The sequence below is a fragment of the Acipenser ruthenus genome, chromosome 25, assembly GCF_902713425.1.
Source record: "Acipenser ruthenus chromosome 25, fAciRut3.2 maternal haplotype, whole genome shotgun sequence".
Lineage (NCBI taxonomy): Eukaryota > Metazoa > Chordata > Actinopteri > Acipenseriformes > Acipenseridae > Acipenser > Acipenser ruthenus.
In genome coordinates, this window is record NC_081213.1 from 4920430 (window position 1) to 4941133 (window position 20704).

At 36.6% G+C, this 20704-nt stretch overlaps 2 protein-coding genes across 2 annotated transcripts in view; both read right to left on the bottom strand.

The window, feature by feature from the left end:
• Positions 1-451, bottom strand: part of LOC117413823 (myomesin-3-like) — a 38564-nt gene extending 38113 nt beyond the window's left edge. Inside the window, exon 1 of the mRNA XM_034023165.3 lies at positions 326-451. The gene's annotated coding sequence lies outside the window, so the exon portion shown is untranslated. The remainder of the gene's footprint in view (positions 1-325) is intronic.
• Positions 452-6398: 5947 nt separating this feature from the next.
• Positions 6399-20364, bottom strand: LOC117413837 (uncharacterized). Its single transcript, XM_034023192.3, has 7 exons — positions 20027-20364; positions 16990-17119; positions 13095-13267; positions 12586-12746; positions 11626-11764; positions 10538-10659; positions 6399-8846 (listed from the first exon to the last, which is right to left on the bottom strand). Exons 1-7 carry the CDS (start codon positions 20109-20111, stop codon positions 7887-7889), a joined length of 1770 nt encoding a protein of 589 aa, XP_033879083.3. The 5' UTR covers positions 20112-20364; the 3' UTR covers positions 6399-7886.
• Positions 20365-20704: the final 340 nt, after the last annotated feature.

The window sequence follows — 20704 nt, forward strand, 5'->3', positions numbered from 1 at the left end:
TTGTTTCACTACATACAATAATAATAATTAGATTACTACTACTACTACTACGACTACTACTAATAATAATAATAAGAAGAAGAAGAAGAAGAAGAAGAAGAAGAAGAAGAAGAAGAAGAAGAAGAAGAAGAAGAAAACCTTAACAGCATTTGTAGATATTAAAGGAGTAGACATAACACATGATCTATATGTATTTATACACCTTCAATTCTATAGAGTTGGTTTGATTCAGTTCTATTATGGCAATAACTTACTAACTGAAGTACATGTTCTGTAGCTGTTTAAAAAAATTAAGTAAAAATAAAATATGCTGTGCTGTACTTACAGAAAGTAATGTGTGAAATCCCAGGGAGAGGAGAATACACAGAGAACTCGGTGTCCTCAGGACTGACAAAGGACAAAGCACCTCAGCAGCCAACTCTCACAGCTGATGACATCAAGCACAGAAAACCTTCACAAGAAGAATGTGCCTCATGCAATGGATCCGTCTCAAGGTGGTAAATATAGCTTCTCCCTGAACAGTGAAACACAAATACAGGCAAACAACGCTTCCACATAGTTGAAAGTCTGCCATTCATTTAGGGTACCAGTGTACTGCCCTGGCTAAGCCCTAGCAGAACCATTAGCAGACCTGGCTGTATGGCTATGGCCACACAATGGATAGTGGTCCATTAGGATGTAAAAATATAACAATTCTACCACCAGTAGTGCCACTGTATTGACACTGACTTGAAAATCATTTGATAAGGGTATATATGTAGTTCTGTCAAAACTCTGTTATTTATGGTGCTGAATATGACAAAACTGTCATGTCTTGAATTACATACACGTCCCATTGTGTATTGCAATCCCATAAATAAAATATATAGGAATATTCAAAATATCTTACAATATATACTGAAACCTTATCACTGTATACATATAAAAAAGCATAGAAGAAATAACAACTGAATGAGATGTGTAATGCTGGAATTCCAGGAGAAAAAATGTCAGCATTGTGACTTCAATGAAAATGCTTTAATCACTATTATATCATACATCTGTGCCTGTTCTTTTTCACTGAGAAATGTGACGCTTCATTAATACCTTCTGTCTGTCAAACTTCCCTTTCTAATTTTAAACACTACCACACTGAAAGAAAGAAAATACGAAAATCCAACAAAAGGATGTGATTTGAGATCAATGCATGGGATCACTCTCTCTTCTCACTCTCCTACTGAAACACTAAGGAGACTGTTAAAATCAAGCAAATGCACATTTTCTTAGAGGAATAAAACACTGTTTATTTTATAAGGTGCTGTTTTAACTGTTAACAACTAACTTACTGACCTTAACAAATGTGACATGTGTTAGCAGTTCATATACTATCTTAACTTAGTTCTAAAATATAAATAAATAAAACCTCATTAAATGCACTAAACATCAATCTTGTGCCTAAAGACAAATGCAACCTCATTTCATGACCTTGGGATTGGCTTGGGAGTTGATCCCAAAGTAGGTATCTGTTGTTTGCTGAACAGTTTTAGCCATCCTTTTTTAAGTTTATAAATAGGTTACTCTTCCCCTGTGTTCTGTTTGGTTCTTCGCTTGAATTTTATGTGTCAATTTGGACCTATTCATTTGTTGCAGTTCCACCTCAACCCAATGGACTAGCAGGAATCAGAGCATGCGGCCTTACCCAGGATTCAACAAGTCCACAGCATCTGTAATGTTGTATCTGAAATGTAAGCCTTTTCCAAAACAAAGAGGAATTTTCTCGGCACAATAAATGCAGGAACACAACAACACAAATAATAATAGGTAATGGATTAAAAGCCTTTACCTTACACACAAACTAATCAAACATATTAACAGTAGTGCATTATTTTGAACACACCCCTTTTTTTAGAGTAGCAGGGCTACTGGCTTTAACGTATTGTTGGAAGACAGTAGCTGTATAGTTTATTTTTACATCTTAACTATCCACACCTGCTGCTGATATCAGTAACCCTGAAACAATGCTGGCTGGACTACAGTCCCTGTGCTTCTCATATATCAGCTGTGACATCTCGCTAAGAATAATACATGTAGTCATGGCATATAGATCTGTTAGTGATCCTTGCCATTCCCTGCTGTTACAAAGGAGCAAAGCTGCATCCCAGGATATATGTTGCACCCTTCATACACTCATACTAAAGCTTCTCTTACAAAACAGGCAAATAACAGCATGCAGTACAAAGCTATCTTGCTGTAGGATTACTTTCTGAGCATCAGGCGTAAGAGTACTAATATGCATGACCTGAATGTTTGGTTTGGTGGCAGGATACGTGAACCCCAGTGCAAAAGTGAGAGAGGCAGTCTGGAGAAAAGTTCTAAATGCAATAGGCAATAAAAATATGTTTTTTTACACTATGATACGTTTGCCTTAAATACGATTTTGCCATTATGATGTCTCCGAATATACAGTAAATCATGGGGTTTCATTATTTTTTTTTATACTGTGCAGATGCCTACATATTACATTCACTTATTTGTCATCTCTTCTTCCTCACTACCACTGTCATCATCACAGTTATTGTTGTTAAATTTGGGGCTAAATGCAATATGTTCTAGACTGATGCATGTGTCATTATGTGTGTGTGTGTGTGTGTGTGTGTGTGTGTGTGTGTGTGTGTGTGTATGTATATATATATATATATATATAATATAATATAATATCACTGTTGTTGGCTTTCATTAGGACTCTGTATATCTAGTGATACACAGGCGACCATCCATTTTCATGTATACAAGGTCACAAAGACTACCATTGACAACAGCAACTGATTGGGTCGAAGACAGACTCACAGTGGAAGAAATTACTGAACATTAAAAAAGAAAGACTTATAGCTAGAAGACGCATCAATTTAACTTGGAGAACACTGTCATGCTCACTAATATGAAAGCCTTTATTCCATCTCAGATTTGAATCACAATACTGTTATCTCCTTAAACACTTGATCTGTCCTATCAATGATATAGTTTGGGAAGAAGTTTATGTTCCAGAGATACAGTTTTACTGTCATCAGTATATATACCAAGATAGTAAAGGGAGAATCTGGTCAATATATGTTTTGACAGTATGAAACATGCATTGAATATTAAAAAAAATGATTTACATAACACATAGCATATGTAAGTGAATGTATCATGATAATACATAGCTCTGCAGTTAAGAATTGACTACAAACAACTCTGCTGTTATGTACTTATGCTTACAGGATTGTTTTAATCTTGAATACAACCTTAATCTTATATGAATACAATACATGGCTGATTTCCTTTGACAGTGTCTCTTTGGTGTTTATTGTACAGTAGGTGCTGACAGATGATTTGGGAGGACCTACATAAACACTTTCTACAATGTCAATGAGTGCACCTGCATCAAAAAGTGTGCTTGAAAAACTACTAACATGCATTGATAAATGACTATTGTCCTGTGACTTCACAGAGCTTTTTGAATGAGGAGAATAGTGAGCAGCCCTTTTTTGGAGCCCCGCAGAAGCCAATTTCATTTCTATTAAACCCAAAATGGAATGCTATGACAAGCTCTCTGCTGCGTGACAGTTTCATTCAATAAAACGGATTTTCATCTACAAAAGAAATGATAGATTCATATCCACAGTGCATACAGCGCTTCTTTTCTACAGGAAAAAGCATTGTTCAGTTTGTATAAACTGATTGGAGGATCTTGCTCTGCATGAAGAAAATCAGTTTGAGTTGTTCTTCTTTCTTTGATGGTTTTGAAAGGTTTGCAATATCAATTGAAGATTGCAAATGCGTAATACTCGAGTGGAAACACTGGACAATAAAAAAGGAAATTAAAGAAGAACATCATGGTCAGGTATCAATGAAGCAAAGCGTTGGCTCGGGCTGGGAACTCACTTTTAATCAGTCAATTAAATCAAGCTTATTAAGTGTTGATAACCAGGCAATTGTCAATTGAAATAGCAGTACCTCATCACTAACAATGTAATTACTTGACCAGTGATTGTCAGGGAAAGGATTCAAATCTTACCTGATCCATTACCTCCCTGCCACCTCCTCCTCCCCAGCATCCACTTGTTTTTTGGCTTCGTCTAAGGGGGTGGGAAGCTATCCTGGCCCCTGCCCATGGCTTCACTACAGTCAGCCTCTCCACTTACCAGCGAAAAAATGTATGGGCAGCGGCCAAAATTATGTTATATATTAAATGTGTTATCCTAGAATGTATAATATGCATAAAAGTGTTATCGTGTCTAATCTGTAATAAATATTTTATTATATTTTTTGAGACTTTTCTGGTGTTGTTTAACATGCCTTATTAAAGCAGTGTTAGATGCATTCCTGTCAGATGCAGGGAAGCAGTGTAGAGTAGTTGTTAGGGCTCTGGACTCTTGAACGGAGGGTCGCGGGTTCAATCCCAGGTGGGGGACACTGCTGCTGTACCCTTGAGCAAGGTACTTTACCTAGATTGCTCCAGTAAAAACCCAACTGTATAAATGGGTAATTGTATGTAAAAATAATTTGTAAAAAATAATGTAATTATTTGTAGAAATAATGTGATATCTTGTAACAATTGTATGTTGCCCTGGATAAAGGTGTCTGCTAAGAAATCAATTTTCAGTGTAGTAGTTTGTTAAAGGTCCTTCTATAACATCTTTCAGTAAAGTACGCTGGAATTATAATGAAACCCCAAATTGAAAAAGAAACTTACAAGGTCAGTGATATAAGGTGTTATATTTTTATTGACACAGAGAGTAAATAGCATCACACAGCATTACAATAATACTCTGAACGTAAGAAAATAATCATGTCTTTACTTCAACGTCTATGCTAAACAGAAACAAAGACAAATTAACATTGGAAGCCAGCGTAAATTAAAACTGTGTTAATTGCTTGTTTAAATGGCTTAAAAGAAACATGTTAAAATCTATTGGTACCATTTATCTTTGTTATAAAAGTGTTGCCTGGAACTGTCTGGGTTGACACTGTATTAGTTGCACACCTTTCCAGGTAAGTGCTGATTCACTGCTTATATTTCAGAAAGAATGAGTTTTACATATTTAATGGTACATGTGTACTTACACATACTTACAATGTTATTATGCATAGTTACAATATATGTACCCTGTACATGTTTTTGCACAATCTAATCTAACCCTTTTCTGATACAATTGTGTAATCGCATGTATTGTGCAAAACGATCTGCATATCAAGTACATTGTAACTCTGCATAATAATGTAATTATGTGGAAGTACACATGTAATTACTAAGTAACTGTTAATTTATAATGAAGCAGTAAGGCACGAGAGGGCATGGGGTTGTGCTGGATATTGTCACTTCTTGGTACGTTGAATATCCAGCAGAACCCAAGCTCTCTCGTACCTTACTGCTTTTGCAAAACTGATATATAAACGTTTTATAAAAAAAAAAAGAATGGAGAAATCTATATAGTTTCTAAAGATTTATTTTGAGGTATAACCTTCCACAACAGAAAATAGTCCCTATGAACTAAAAATAATATTCAAGTAAAACATTCTGGTTTTTGTAGTTTCAGTAATTTAATAAAGACTTTAAATTAAACTATAAAAATCTTGCTTGGATGCGTTTCATTTCATTGTTCTGACTTGAAATAACTATAAAAAATAAGCTTGCTCAGTAGTACAGCATATCTGTGAGCCCCTCCTGCATATTCTACGTAACATTGTTGCTAGGTTATTCTCTCCCACTGGCTCTAGTTACAGAAAATGACTGGTATGTACTACAAATAAAATACCAAAACAGCGTCTTGTTTAAAATAGCAAACTGATTCGTAGTACAAATTAATATAAACTGGAAGATACGACAATATTTTGACAGATGCTTTCTTTGATTTTCGTGGCGCAGTGATACGAGGTTAGCACAGGTGCAGTGATTTGCCTTTGTTCCTAAGTAGTTCCTAATCGTGACATTGTGTGGATATTGTAACTGCTTGGAACCCTGACGGACCATTCAGCATGCAGCATTCTAACAATCCGTTTTATAATGTAGTTTTGATTTCTAGGAACACTTCAGTATAATGTATTGTATTTTTTACATGATTATTTATTATGTGTTTTGTATTCCAGCAGGCTGCTATTGTCTTTTAGTCCACATTTATATACTGTTTATATATTGTTTGCTATTAATAGAACACTAAATATTTTGTGGGTTATAATGATAATCGTATAACAATGTGTTTGTACTACACATAGTGTAAAGAAAATAAAGTGTCAATTTTAAGATTAATGCCAACAATCTAATTAAACCTTGAGCTTTGTTTGTTTAAGTCTATTATGTGCTTAACAACAATTCACTTACCCAATAACATATATATTGAGAAAAAAGTAGTCTTCATTTCCATTACTATAGACAGATGTTTAAAAAAATAATAATTTATTTTGCTGAAATGATATTGTTAAAGATTTCAGAATCAAAGTTTAAGATTCAAGCAGTACTTCATTGAGACTGTTCTCAATGTCTGTTTCCCCTGTACCCTCCCACACACATACATACAATTACAGTACAAAGTGAAAAATAAAAAAGTTATATACATATAAATATACAATTGCTTGTTATGCACAGAACCGTCCACAGCACACAATGTACATGGATAAAGAAAGCAGAAGTAAATGTACTGTACATTAGTTAAAAATATATATCTCTTGTTTCACACATGCAGGGTTTTCAATAGTTAGCCATTGATAAGACAAAGATCAAACTTTTATTATTTTCTTCCAAACTTCAAAACGCTGAGAGTAAAACTGTAAGTCAAGGACTACGTTTCTTATATAATAGCCTTATGTTATAATTATTTTAAACCATTATAATCATTTTAGAATAAATTTATAGCTACAATCTAAAGCTGAGGGAACACAGAGCCACTTTTTCGGGAACAGTGGCTTGAAACCTGGTTCCAGGAGACCGAGTTTGAGGCAACTTTGTCGTATCAAACCCCAAGTCTCCCCTGGTGTGCCATGCAGTGGACTGAAACCTAGTCTCCTGAAACCTAGTTCCAAGCCACAAAGTGGTTTTGTGTTCTCAGCTCAAGACAAAACACTTCAGTGCAATAAAAAAAAATAGGGATGGGATCTATAAATCTTGATTGCATAATATAAAATATAATGTGTATGAACACATTTTAGAAATCACTGTTCGTATAAAACAATACTGTACATAATTCTAAGCAATCAGGATGTATATATATTTTATACGGATATTAAGCTGAAAACAAATCAAGCATTACAGACAAAAGTCAAGGTCTTTTCCACCTTCACCTTGCTCTTATCTGTTCAATAGTCAATGGCACTCTTCATATAAATTTTCTTCAAGATATGTATTATATTACCCGTTTCAAATTACCGTGACTTTACTTCATTGTTGATTCAGCCTATATCCTCCTTGATAAACTGCAGATAGATTATTTGGATTTATTTACAGCCCTGGGAAATCACTCTGAACGTCATTAACCACCTATTTTGCTGGGTAATCCTGAATCATGAATAGCTGATTGATACAAGCAAGAGAGATTCCCCAGAGCTGTAAAATGCTCCAATGAAAATCTGCTGTAACTTGGAGGAGCAAAGGTTGATGAAAAAGACTGTAGGTACATCCTGTAGAAAGCTGTGCTTTATTCATTTATCACCTCTTTCTATACATTTAATATAGCATTTTCCAGTTGGGAGTGTCCCATTGGTTTAGGGTATTCTGTCCGTTAGGTTTTGCAGCTATTTGGTTTGCGTTGAAAGTTGTCTCACTTTTTTCTCGTCTCAGCTTATCAAAGCCTGTAAACTGGAACTGCAGTTCCTGAGCCCTCTCTTCAACTGAGCCCTAAATCATTAAAAAAAAGCTTTAAAACAGCATTTTTTTACATTTGAATTTGTAAATCCCAGCCTTTGAGAAATAGTCCCTCATCTTTAGTCTCTTGAACTGTGCAGAATGGCGGCAAGAGGCCTTCTGCTTCAGGCCTTTCTGAATTTGATGGGAGTAGCATGGTGCTTTCGGGCAGCTTCCAGATTTCCATATCATTCACAAAACAATTCAAGCCTGTCTCAGGCTGTCTCGGCGTGGTTTTGAGATAATCTTGGAATTGGGAGCAAGACGAGGGGTTGTTTGGCAGCTCCTCATCTTTGTAAAGTTGTTGAACATCAACAGCTTGTGCCAGCCATGAAGTCTGATCACTGACTCTGTCTCCAGAAAGCAAAGCAGCTCCTCCCCGATCATTCTGGAGATTTAATTTTGAAGGGGCTTCGTCACTTTGCTCTTCAAACTTCCAAGAAAACAGGTCTGGCATCTGCAAGAGGCCATTTTTTCGCTCAGTCCTAATTACCAGTGGCCCTGTTTCATTAGTATTGATAGCGCCCCATGCATTGTTCAATGTGAAAGACGCACATGATCCATCTTCTTGTTTTCCAGCAGCAAAGATATCACAGTCTCTGTTACCTCCTTTGGTTTCATTGCCTCTTAGCTGCTTGTCTCTCAACACCAATTCAGATGCTCCAAGATTACTGGGATTCACGGATTGTGACTGCAAGACGTAGTTACCTCTGGAATCCTCAGACAAGACTTCCACAACTTCGCCGTAGGATGTGCCTGATGATTCTGTGCTCTGCTGACTTCTCAGCAACGGCTGGGTGTCCAAGTTTTGGGAGGCATATGTAGAATGTTGTTTGGGAGCTGTCTGAGGGGCATAGCTTCCTTTTGGCGTTGCTATGTTCACCAGTTCTTTGGGTTCTTTACAGCGAACAATAACACAAACGACATTGGCATCTGGTTCCGTTGGTACTAACAAAGTTGAGAGTATTGTTTGAGGCTTGAGCAAGGCTTCCTGTTTAAAAGAGATAACAGGCATTAAATGAGATTTCTCTTATTTACAAAGGAATTGCTTAAGGTTTGTAAAAAAGAAAGTATAATGTCTCTGAATAATAAATGTTTACCACAGTAAATACATCTGCACAGTAATTTGGCTTATTATTATTTATTTCTTAGCTGACGCTGTTATCCAGGGCGACTTACAATTATTACAAGATATCACATTATTTTAACATACAATTACCCATTTATACAGTTGGGTTTTTACTGGAGCAATCTAGGTAAAGTACCTTGCTCAAGGGTACAGCAGCAGTATCCCCACCAGGGATTGAACCCACGACGCTCCGGTCAAGAGTCCAGAGCCCCTAACCACTACTCCACACTGCTGTCCTAGGTTATACTATGCATTTATCATAGTTTACCATGTTTTTAATATGCTTTAACATACACCTCTGGGCTTTACAGGGCTTAGCTATGCTTTCGCTGTGCTTTATTAAGGGACATTACTAGTCTATAACTATGCATTACCCATATCTATAAATTAGTAGATGGTTTATAGTCCTTAATTTTCTGCAGTACAAAAGCAAGATAAATGGAGATAGGTAGGCAAAATCGTGATGACCCCTTTCATCCTGCTGGAACCAACTATGTCTTGGCAGCAGGTTGCAGCAGCCTATGAGGCACTAATCAGATCATTGTGGTTGATCAAGGTTGCTGAGCCAGTTTCCTAGGAGTACAGGCCACCTGCCCTGTTCATTCGAAACCCCCACAGATAGGATAATGAAACTCATCAACACCTGTGGTTCTAAAATCTCTTTTTAATTTCCAATATGCAGCTGATCGACATGGAAGCCCTGCAGTCCTTGAGGTCACATTTCCAGTCAATGGACTGCATCATATATGTGTTCTGCTATTGTGAAAACATGTGCACCTGGGGATTTGAAGTCCTACCACTGAGGCAAAGAAGCAGACTCCACTGGTCAAGGAAGGAGAGACACCTTTTCATTACATACAGCTATGACCAAAAGTTTAGCATCACTTAGAATGCTAGGATTGAGACGATTAATAATAATAATAATAATAATAATATTATTATTATTATTAATAATAATAATAATAATAATAATAATAATAATAATAATAATAATAATAATAATAATAATAATAAAATAATTTAGATATTTTATTTAATATCATGTAATCAAAAAAACTAGAAAATGATATTGCAGAAGTCTACCGGAAGCCATACTGAAATGTCACTTTTTTTTTTATTTTCATCAGTTTTTCATTAAGTATATGGAAAACTACAAAGCAGTATAATTCAGTATGTTAACGTAACATTATTCAGTAGGTTTCATTTGACTTTATCAAGCAAAATGTAATTCTATAGGGTGATGCAAAAATGTTGGCCATAGCTGTCTCTTAAGCTGTTCTGATTTTCGAGAATAAATTGAACTGTACTGTACATGGGTAGTGAAACATCTTTTTAAATCATCCATAACTATTAAATACACAACAGTGCTGAATGTAGAAATACTAGCATTTTGAAAGAGAAAGACAGACATAGAGCAAAAAAAGATAGAGATGACTTATCTGCGGAAAATTGAATCTAGTGGAAGCATTTTAAATTATACACTATCGCATGTAATATGATATTTAAACAACTTTTATAAGGGAAACTAAACTGAGTTGGTCGGTTATTCTTACCAAAGAATTTGGCAGCCTCCTTTTCTCCGTCAGATACTTGTTCAAAACACAGCAGAGGATTCCAACAATAAGGCAAGAGATGAATACCACGGTGACAAACACAACCAGAGTCCATCTGTTGTCTGTAATAACAAAAGAAAGTAAAAAATGATTTTTTAATAACCATATTAAAAGTGGTTGCAGCAAACACAACTCTGTTTTTTTTAAAAAATTTTAACAGGTGTACAGTAGGATAAACAGAGAATGGGGTTCCCCAGGAATTAAAACAGTCTCCGAGTCTTTCAGACACTCCTGTCCTCGCTTGTTTCCCTGTAAACCGGTGCTCTGTCTAACCTCGACCATCTTTGGGCAGCCTGTTGGCTTCCTCAGTGAAGGGCAACAAAGCAAGCAAGAGCTGCCTCATCACTCATAAGCCCTGCATTGTGGGGGCCCTTTACACATAGAGTTCCAGGCACTTTACTTAAAGCAACTCAGCAAGAGATGCAAGTAAACTCCCATTCAGCCTTCACCTTCAACACTAAAAGCCTTGGAGCATGCAAGTTTAAGTACCAATGCAAAGGCAGATTTACTGCTAGTTTCACAGACCCCGATTAGCGCTAATCTTGGATTACTTTACCTAAATTAACATTAGAGGTCCAAGATTAGTGTTAAATCAGGGTCTGTGAAACCAGCTGCTAGAGAAAAATGCTAATAACAAGACTGGAGCAACTAAATCCAGACCACAGAATAACAGCAAACATGTTTTCTGTTACAGTACTGTACGAAACCCTTGATGGTTGATTATAGTTTAGGTTGCATAATACCTAATGCATCAGTTTGTCTAAGCCATGTTACCATAAAATCTTTTGCTTGTACTTTTAAACTTAAATTATTTAAAAGCTGGCTTGATGACTTAAAAAAAGTTTGATATGCATCAAACATTTATAAACTGTTGTTAAGGTAATATGAATGATCAAAAACAAAGTTAATCTCTGAAAGTAGACTTGTGTAAACAACTGATGTTCAGTGCTAAAAGATATATGTTTTGGATAACTGCCTTAATCCGGAACTAGATGTTCTATATGCCTTGTACTTAATTTAATACTCACCTTTTAATGTTCTGGTGCAGAACATATAGGGCTCGCTGACTTTCATGTAAGGTGGAACTTTAAATACCACAACTCCACAGTATTCAGTGTCAGAGTCAAGGTTGGGAATCTCAAATTCTTTAAACTTCTGTGTCACATTCTGTTAGGGAAAATACATTTAAAAGAAAAATGAGTTGAAGCAAGTTATGAACTGTGGTAACAGCATTAACAAATACTTTTTTTAAATTAAGAATGCCCAATTATTTTACCCCTGACTTTCTCCCCAATTTAGAATGTCAGATTCTTTTTCCCCCCTCACACAGTTCAGGAGAACTGAAGGTTCAGTGGGCGTCCTCCGATACCACAACCAAGCCAGCTTTCTCTTTTTACACCCAGGAACTCGAGAGCAGATGTCAGCGAGCTACCAGCCTCTGGAGGACAAAGGCCATTCCTGTAGGTGTCTACCTGAGCTCAATAAGTGTCTGGCCAGTAGGGTCTGCTATAGCACGATGAGGAGAAACAGTCCCTGCTGATTTTGCCTCTCAAACCCGCGGGAGCTCCCCTTGGCTCTCCTGACTGTATGACGTGGCCGTGCTTTTACCAGGTCAACCACTCAGGGACCCTGTGGCAAGGCAGAAGCCATGTTGCTGTAAGTAGCGTGTGTGCAGGAATGTAAGGTTGGCAGGGATGGGGTTAAATCCCTGCCAGCAATCACAGGTGTGGCCATTTAGGTCATTGGTGCTAATTGGGGAGTGGACACATGTATATAAAGAAGGAGAAATCCTTTGTTTGTTGGAGGAGTTTGGGGGGAGTCTGGTTCTATTTCCTGCCGGTAGCCAGCCTGGGCCGAGACGCTACCCTGTCACAGACCCCCATATCAAATCCTTTTTACCGTACATATTTTTGTGGGTTCGCATATGAACAAATTTACTGTGGGCTGCTAGTCATGGATCTAAATAATAAAAGCAACTTGTATCTTACCATCATTACAGATTTGTCGGTACTAAGCGTCACAGAGTATACCAAGTCTTTTTCAAAAACATCTTCCAATGATTGGTTTGATTGCGTGCTGGGAAGCTCAATAGTAAAGAGTAATGAAGACACGGTAGTTGAATACTTCACTGCCGGTGGCCCCAGGAGAGCTAATAGAAAATAGATAGCATGATATGAGAACAAGCACCCAGGTAATAGAAAGCTTCCCTATTAATACAGAACGATAGTAACTGCAACAGCTGGGCCAGTTTAATGAAATGCAGAAGAAGCCTTCCTAACTTCAGAATATAAAAACTCACTTTAAAACACTGACATAAACTTGAGCACTCTAAATGATCCTGTGCAAAATATTACATAAAACACATTTTATCTTCATACACAAACATTTTTGTCTTGAAAAGTAAGTAAAATGCCACGTTCTAAATAACGCAGTGTTATTAACTATTGAATTATTGATTTTATGGATGCTCTCACAACACTATATCAAAATATCTTACTTTTGGTTTTTGGGTGAAATCTCTCAGTCTCAAACGCCTGGCTGGTATTCTTTGATGTCACGATTACTTGGGCATTATAAAATGCATTACAGTCTCTCGTTTCATGGCTGAGGTCGCAGGAGTCACGGGTGATATAGAAGCATTCCCTTTTGTTTTGCCATGGTTTACCATATCTAAAAAAAAACAAAAAAACACAGATTTATTTTTGGGGGGCTTACACAGAACATATCTACACTGAACACGGTTGTATTTTTAACAGGCAACCCATTTGGTAAAACGTCAAGACGATATGGAAAACATCTATTCTATAGAAACTTTAATGCAGTATACTGGACTGTAAAAAATAAATAAATAAATAAAAATACTATGGTGCAGCACGGGCATGCATGGAAAATCAGTGATATTTACCATAATGATAAAAAAAACCTTAGTTAACAACAGATTAATGCATGGGAAAAACACAGCAGGAAAAGAAGATGTAGTATTTCTATAGTGTGATCTGTGGTCCAGATTCCAGCACTTGAAACTCCAGTTAAAGTCTATACACTGCGTGAAACCATTACAGATCGATTTACAAGTGTGTTAAATATTAAGAAAAAGGGCTTATAACCAGAAGGTCCCCAGTTCAAATCCCACCTCAGCCACTGACTCATTGTGTAATCCTGAGCAAGTTACTTAACCTCCTTGTGCTCTGTCTTTCGGGTGAGACGTAATTGTAAGTGACTCTGCAGCTGATGCATAGTTCACACACCCTAGTATCTAAGGTGTCTGCTAAATAAACAAATAATAAATAATAAAATAATAATTAAGCAAATAACAGTGTTAAATGTGCATTTTGGGGCCCAGGAGTGTGATATCTAATGGGAGATCTTGGGATCAAAGCTGTATTTAAGACAGTTATGTGCACATATTTTCTCTGTATTGAGAACTCTCCTCTAAGACAGTAATGTACAAATCTTTTCTCCTCTATCAACTATTAAGGAGAGCTCTACTCTGTCATTGCTTTGGCTGATATGCTAATAAAGGCCCCCAGGCCAATCAAACTGAATGCTGTCTGGAATGTGGCATTTATTCCCTACACCGTGTTGTAGGTGCCTATCCTCAGCTGCATATGATTTATGTTTAATTCTTAAACATGTGGTTTACAATGTACCTAATCTCAAAGGACTGGCATTATGATTCATATCCTGAGAATCTTTCACAGGGAGGCAACCTCTACCTAACAATGAGTAATGAAAGGTTTGGCATTTTAGTTTCATTCACTGCAGTCAATAATATAAACAGAATGCTGTTGCGTTACAAACAATGCATGTCATTTGCAGCTACATAATTTGTATAACACTCCTTCAAGAGGCCCCATGATTCTTTACCAAGTAAGGATTTAGCTGCAGAAAAATACATCTTAAATTAATGGGGACTTTTAATAAAGACTTATTGTTACACTGCGAGCCAAGCAAAATAGATTAGATCCTTTACGCTTTTCAAAGCTGGAAAAGGGTATCACTGTTTTCTGCAATGCAAATTGTCACTTCATTGTCCACAGATACACAGGTGATTGTAAAATAAATATAAACACATACTGTTGTATAAATGGGATGCCCCTTACTTATTAATTTGTGATGCAAATGCAACACCTGATGTATATTCAGTAATATATAAAAACTGCATCTCCCGGAATACAAGTCAATTTCAGTCACAGGACAGCAGATAGGGGACTACTAGTAGTTTCAATAGTGTTTCATATCCAAGACCTGGAAAGCAGTGGCGAGTGTAGATAGGCAGACAATTGGAAGTATGTAGACACACAGACACACACAGAGATGCTTACAAGCACAGCACATGCAGAAACTATTACACAATCACACCCACAGTACTACCATTAGAACACAGGTGTCTCATCTCTAAAACTAAAGACAATCTAAGCATCAGATGAATATGTTTTGCTCTTTGGACCTCCAGCTACATTGTGTTTGATGATCTCACTGCCCTCACAGACTATAAAATATATCGGGGGTTGGATGATGTAGATCTTGAAAGGTTAAGCGTGCGTTCTGAACCGTACTTCGGGTGTCAGCTTTAAATAAAGCTGCTACTAAGTTCATTTTCAATTCATATTCTAGTGGGGGATATTTCATACAGGAATGCATTTTAAATTATGTTTCTTACTGTGTATTAAACGATTTCTTTCTAGAGTTATTAAATCATATTATTGCGTACTATTGTTTATTGAAGGACCTTGGTCAGAAAATCCACTTTGCCAGAAATGCATTCCGAGCAACAGAAAAAAAAAAAAATCTATATTCATTTGTTTGTGTATTTAGCACTTTCTATGAGGTCTTTAATTACATATAATATCATTTCAGACTCGTTTGACACTTTAGTGCCACTTTAAAATTTGCATTTAGAAAGTTACATCACACACAAAGTGCAGGAAGAAGACTGAAGAAATCAGTAGTGGAAAAACCCTCAACTCTGAAACATACACTTGTGACATCATGAAAGGAAGAACCAACAGGAAATATGCAAGAATAGATAAGCGAAGTCAGTGAGCTGGCATGATTATAATGATAAGTCTCTTTAATTCTCTGTATGGCGTCCTCATATGGGGAAGGTTAAAAAAAAAAAAATTCTAGTCTTTAAATGGGGACATATGGATGACACAAATGCAGGATAGCCTCATATGAGGATGACATTTTTCCCCATATAAAACAATGGAAAAAAAACTTCAATTAAATATATTCATTAGTGTGTACTTTTTTCAGCTATTTTCAATATTTCATGTATGAAATGCTTAAAATATGCAACTGCATTTTTAATAGCAGGCGTACACAGTATCGTTTTACTCTGGAAAATGAATCCAAGAAAATGGAGAATGTGTTGCCAGCAAAAATTTAGTAACCATGTTTTCAACAGCATGAACTGAAGGGATCTCATTTTCCTGCAAGTGTGATGGGTGATGAAGCAGATCAACCCAAATCTATATTAGTCACAACACTGATCAATAGAGAATCAAAGCAGATGGGTTACCCACGTACTTCTTTGGAAACTATGTTGTGTTTCTGAACAGAGAATCCACCCACTAATCACACACGTGATTACATAATCACTGTAAATAGCCATCTCATCTACACCTTCTGTGTTTAGTCCTCCTCCCTCCCCTGCCTCCACCTTGCCTTGTCAATAAATAATCATTACATCATAGTTCAGCCAGCGTTTAGGGGTGACCAATTATTTAAGGATACCATTAGTATTATTATTATTTATTAATTTAGCAGACACCTTTATCCAAGGTGACTTACAGAGACTAGGGTGTGTGAACTATGCATCTGCTGCAGAGTCACTTACAACTACGTCTCACCCGAAAGATGGAGCACAAGGAGGTTAAGTGACTTGCTCAGGGTCACACAGTGAGCTGGGATTTGAACCAGGGACCTCCTGGTTACAAGCCCTTTTCTTTAACCACTGGACCACACAGCCTCCTATGCATTACCTAATGTTTTAAACCCATTACTAATAAGAAACCATGTTGAAGTCGATACCTTTTATTGGACCAACATAGAAGGTGAAATGATACCTGCTTTCAAGATCACATAGGTCTCTTTATACAGTAAACGTGGATTTAAGAATCAGATGAAGTACAATGTACTTAATGTGTAAATATTTTTACACGCTACAACCCTAACCCCAATCCTAACCCTAACCCTACCTCTTACCCTAACCGTTTTCTGATACAATGCTGTACTTACATACATTGTGCAAACAGATGTACTCATTAAGTACATTTGCAGCTATGCATATGTGTAAGTACACATGTAAGTAACTATGTAAATACACAGTAATTAGAGACACTTGATTTAAAGAGAACAAATCACAGCTATTCTCCCAATTCACTTACATTCTGTACTGCACACTATAGAAGGCATCCGAGTTCTCTCTCCCGTCAACGTTCCAGTGCAGAGTGTTCCGACAGTTCCGTGACTCAAAAAACACACTTTTCACAGCAGGCTCTTCAGATGATGAGATTCCTAAGAAAAAGGAATAACAAAGAGCAGTCGTGACTCGTGACCCACCTTTGGTCTAAATTTGAGAAGGGGTATATGTTTTACATAACGAGACACATGCACGCACACACATACACAGTCTAACGAGACGTTTCCTTTCCCAGTGAATGGGGCTCAGGAACTGAAGATGTGTAATTTGCCCATCCAAACTAGCCTTGTGTAGACAATGGTGATCAAACAATTTATGCATTGCTTCTGTCTTACTAAGGTTGCGGTTTAATATAGCTGCACTGGTGTTCCTAGAACGTCCCAGTTTGAAAGTATTTGTTATGGGATTTCAATATATCCTAGGATACAAAAATACTAGATTTTAGGTCCACTGGATCCACAATGGACCTGTTCCCTCATTTATCATCCATCAGATGCAAATGTTGCGTGTAATTGCCAAACAAATGCTTCAGCATTACTTGCATATTCAGCACATAGATGACTGCTTTAAATAACTGGTACTGCAAGAAGCCCAGGTGTCTCCCTACAGTAGAGATCATTGTTAGATATGTGCAATGTACAATAAGAAACTTACATGCGTGTTAAATTAATCAGATAATGAAGCAGGCGAGTAATGGCATTTAATCTCAAGTGCTATCTGTGTCCCTTTGTGTGATAACTACAGGAACACCACAATTCCATGGAAAGTCTGGCTGCGTGGTACAATATTTTTCCAAAAGACACATGGTACTTACTGGTTGACAGCAGTAATTTACACTTTTGAAAAGATGTTTTCTAAATTGTTTTGAACTGCGAAAACCTCACTTTCATTGTATCGATTCCATTATACATAGGTGGAACCAGAAGTAAAAGCAATAGCACATTTCGACAGCTGAAACATACCTGCCAAAGACTGGTACATTCACCTGACTGGGGGGGGGGGGGGGGTCACACAGCCATTATCTTCAGTGTCATTAGTACCACTTTGAAACTAGTATGTTGTACAAAGTTTACCAGGAATACAGTGTTTTATTACCATGGAAAGTTGTACCATAAAAAAAACACACCCTTGTAAATGAACAGTTAGGCAAACCCAATAAAGTGGGGTTAACCGAACAATAAATCTACAATATTTTTAATTACCACCATAAAAAAAAACAGTAAAAAAAACGACTCGTATCAGGAAAATAATAAGGAGGTCTCAAATTGAAGTCAAAATTAAAATTTCTACATAAACATAAGCTTATGATATGGTTAATAAATCACAAACCCATAATGGAAGTAAAAAAAAAGCTTAGAAACAGTAAGAAAATACAGAAATATAAAAATGAACAAAACATATTCACAATGATCCATAAACCCCTATTCCAAGGACAAGACACTGTTTTGCAGTGTTCTTAATCACTAGCTTAGGTCTGTTGCTATTGATCTGCACTTAAACAAAAATGTATCAAACTGTTCAAGATTTAAACAATGGCAGATCTAAATCCTTAAGACATATTTTTACTAATCACTTTAGAGTCTCGATACACGAAGGGCAATATTTTAATAATCAAAACAGTGGCGTTATTTAGGTCCACCACTGCGTAGATCAATGGACCCTTTCGCAGTTGCCCCCATTTTGCAGTTGCCCCACGGCTAGGTTCTGGTTTTAATAGTTCTGAAGGAATTACAGAAGTCGCGCTGTTTGAGAGATTGGAAATGAAAATCAAGCAAAGATTATTGTTTTGTACTTCATTGTAACAACTTCTATCAAGGGAGAGACCAGTGTGTGGTTCGCTGTTTTTAAAACCTTATTCTGTTATCTGAAAATCCAATATTCTCGCTGGATTTGTTGTTAAATGAATGTCTGATTTATGGCATAACAATATTACCTCCTCATCAACTATTTTACACTCTGAACCATTTGAGTCAGATTCATTATTTTACTGTAGCTTAGCTAGACTGTACATTATATTCTGAAATCAGAATATAATGTGCAGTCATGAAGTGGAGCACACCAGCACTGTTGTATATGTTTTATGAGTTAACTATGCTCTGAATGCCTATTGTGATGTCACTGCTATCTCATTACAAGACATTTCACAGGACTGTACACTGATACTGGTGACCACTGTACACAGAGCCAGATTGCTTATCAAGGTGTCTGATAAGTGACTTGATCTAGCTCAATTGAAAACGGCTTCTTGCTCGTCAAATGAAACTGGTTTAACAAAACCAAAGATGTTACTAAGATTTCCATTAACAAAGCACACCAGTTGATGAGGGGTCTCTTTTAATGATATATACAGCTGTAAATCTAAACACGGATGCCTTTTAACATGTACCTGTCATAATTCTTATCAATCCAGCTGGTGTTTACTCAGTTTGACAGTGTACTGAGTGAGATCCAACCCTGTTAGAATCATAAAACTCACCCTGAAATACCCAAATAACCTTTTTTTTTTTTTTTTTTAAGCTGCATTAAGGGCTTTTGATTAAATAATTATTTTCGTTATTTGAAAGGATAGCAGCGGCAACATTAAAATGTAACCCTATGACAAGTGACTTATTTTGCATTTCCAGTGAGAAATGTCTGTTTTCTTTTCAGCTATGCAACTAATTTATGCACACACACACACACACACACAGATGTAATAACATAGGCATGAAGTAAATATCATCTCAATACATTCTACATTTTTATATTATTATAATACAAATGTAACTACAGTACTACATTTTAAAATTAAGTGAATTGAGGACAATGAAAAAGACTTCTAGTCAAAACATTTGTCGTTGAGTTTATTTTAGTATTCCCTTTTTTATGTTACCCTAAAACGTTTAATCAGGAAAACACACTTATTTCGAAGTGTGCCTGTAACCAGAATTACTACTGGTATTATACAAAATGTAGTTAAAAAAAACCCAACAAAAACACCAAAGAAAAGATTAGCAACTTACCAGCGATGAATAACAGAAGAATGGCCTTTGTAAGAAACTTTGAGACTATCCAAAAGGTGAAAGCCAAACCTGAATTAAAGTTCATGTTAGAAACAGATGTCTGCCCCTTGTCCTGCTACCTCTTTGCTTTAATTCCCTGGCTTTTCCAGGAAGCCTAAAATTACAACAAAACTCACAAACACCAGATTGTGTGCTGCTCCTAAAACTGATGTCTAAAACGAAATCCACACTCCACCTGTGTCATGTCCTGGGATTTCGTGTAAGCTACGGCGTAGTCAAATGGACTTTGTAACAGTTTGTTACCAAGTTCCTGTTTTCCTCACCATGACGCACCCTCTTTCACCTACCTGAAGTGCTGATTACCTTTCAGCGGCAGAAGCTGTGATACCGGTTTGATCAGATTATTATTGTTCTTGTAATGTCTCCAGAAATATGCAGCAATGCTACCAAACCAGGAACTGTTGTGCGAGAAATGCAAACAGAAAGTGAAATGTGTCTATTGAGTTCATATAAAATCAGTGGGCCTAAACATTTTTTTGCCATCAGAGAATTTCTCATAAGGTCGATGGCATAAGTAATTGTTTTTCTTCCCCTTGACAGTTCTTATTCTAAAATATACAATATATCCAGATTTATCAAATGGAGTAATATGACAGATTGAGAGAACAGGACAGAACA

Coding starts and splice junctions, on each gene's coding strand:
- LOC117413837 (XM_034023192.3), bottom strand. CDS start 20,111: ATGAACTTTAATTCAGGTTTGGCTTTCACCTTTTGGATAGTCTCAAAG. Junction 12,747..13,094: donor ATTTCACCCAAAAACCAAAA/GTAAGATATTTT, acceptor ATTTTCTATTAG/CTCTCCTGGGGCCACCGGCA. Junction 10,660..11,625: donor CTGCACCAGAACATTAAAAG/GTGAGTATTAAA, acceptor TTGTTATTACAG/ACAACAGATGGACTCTGGTT.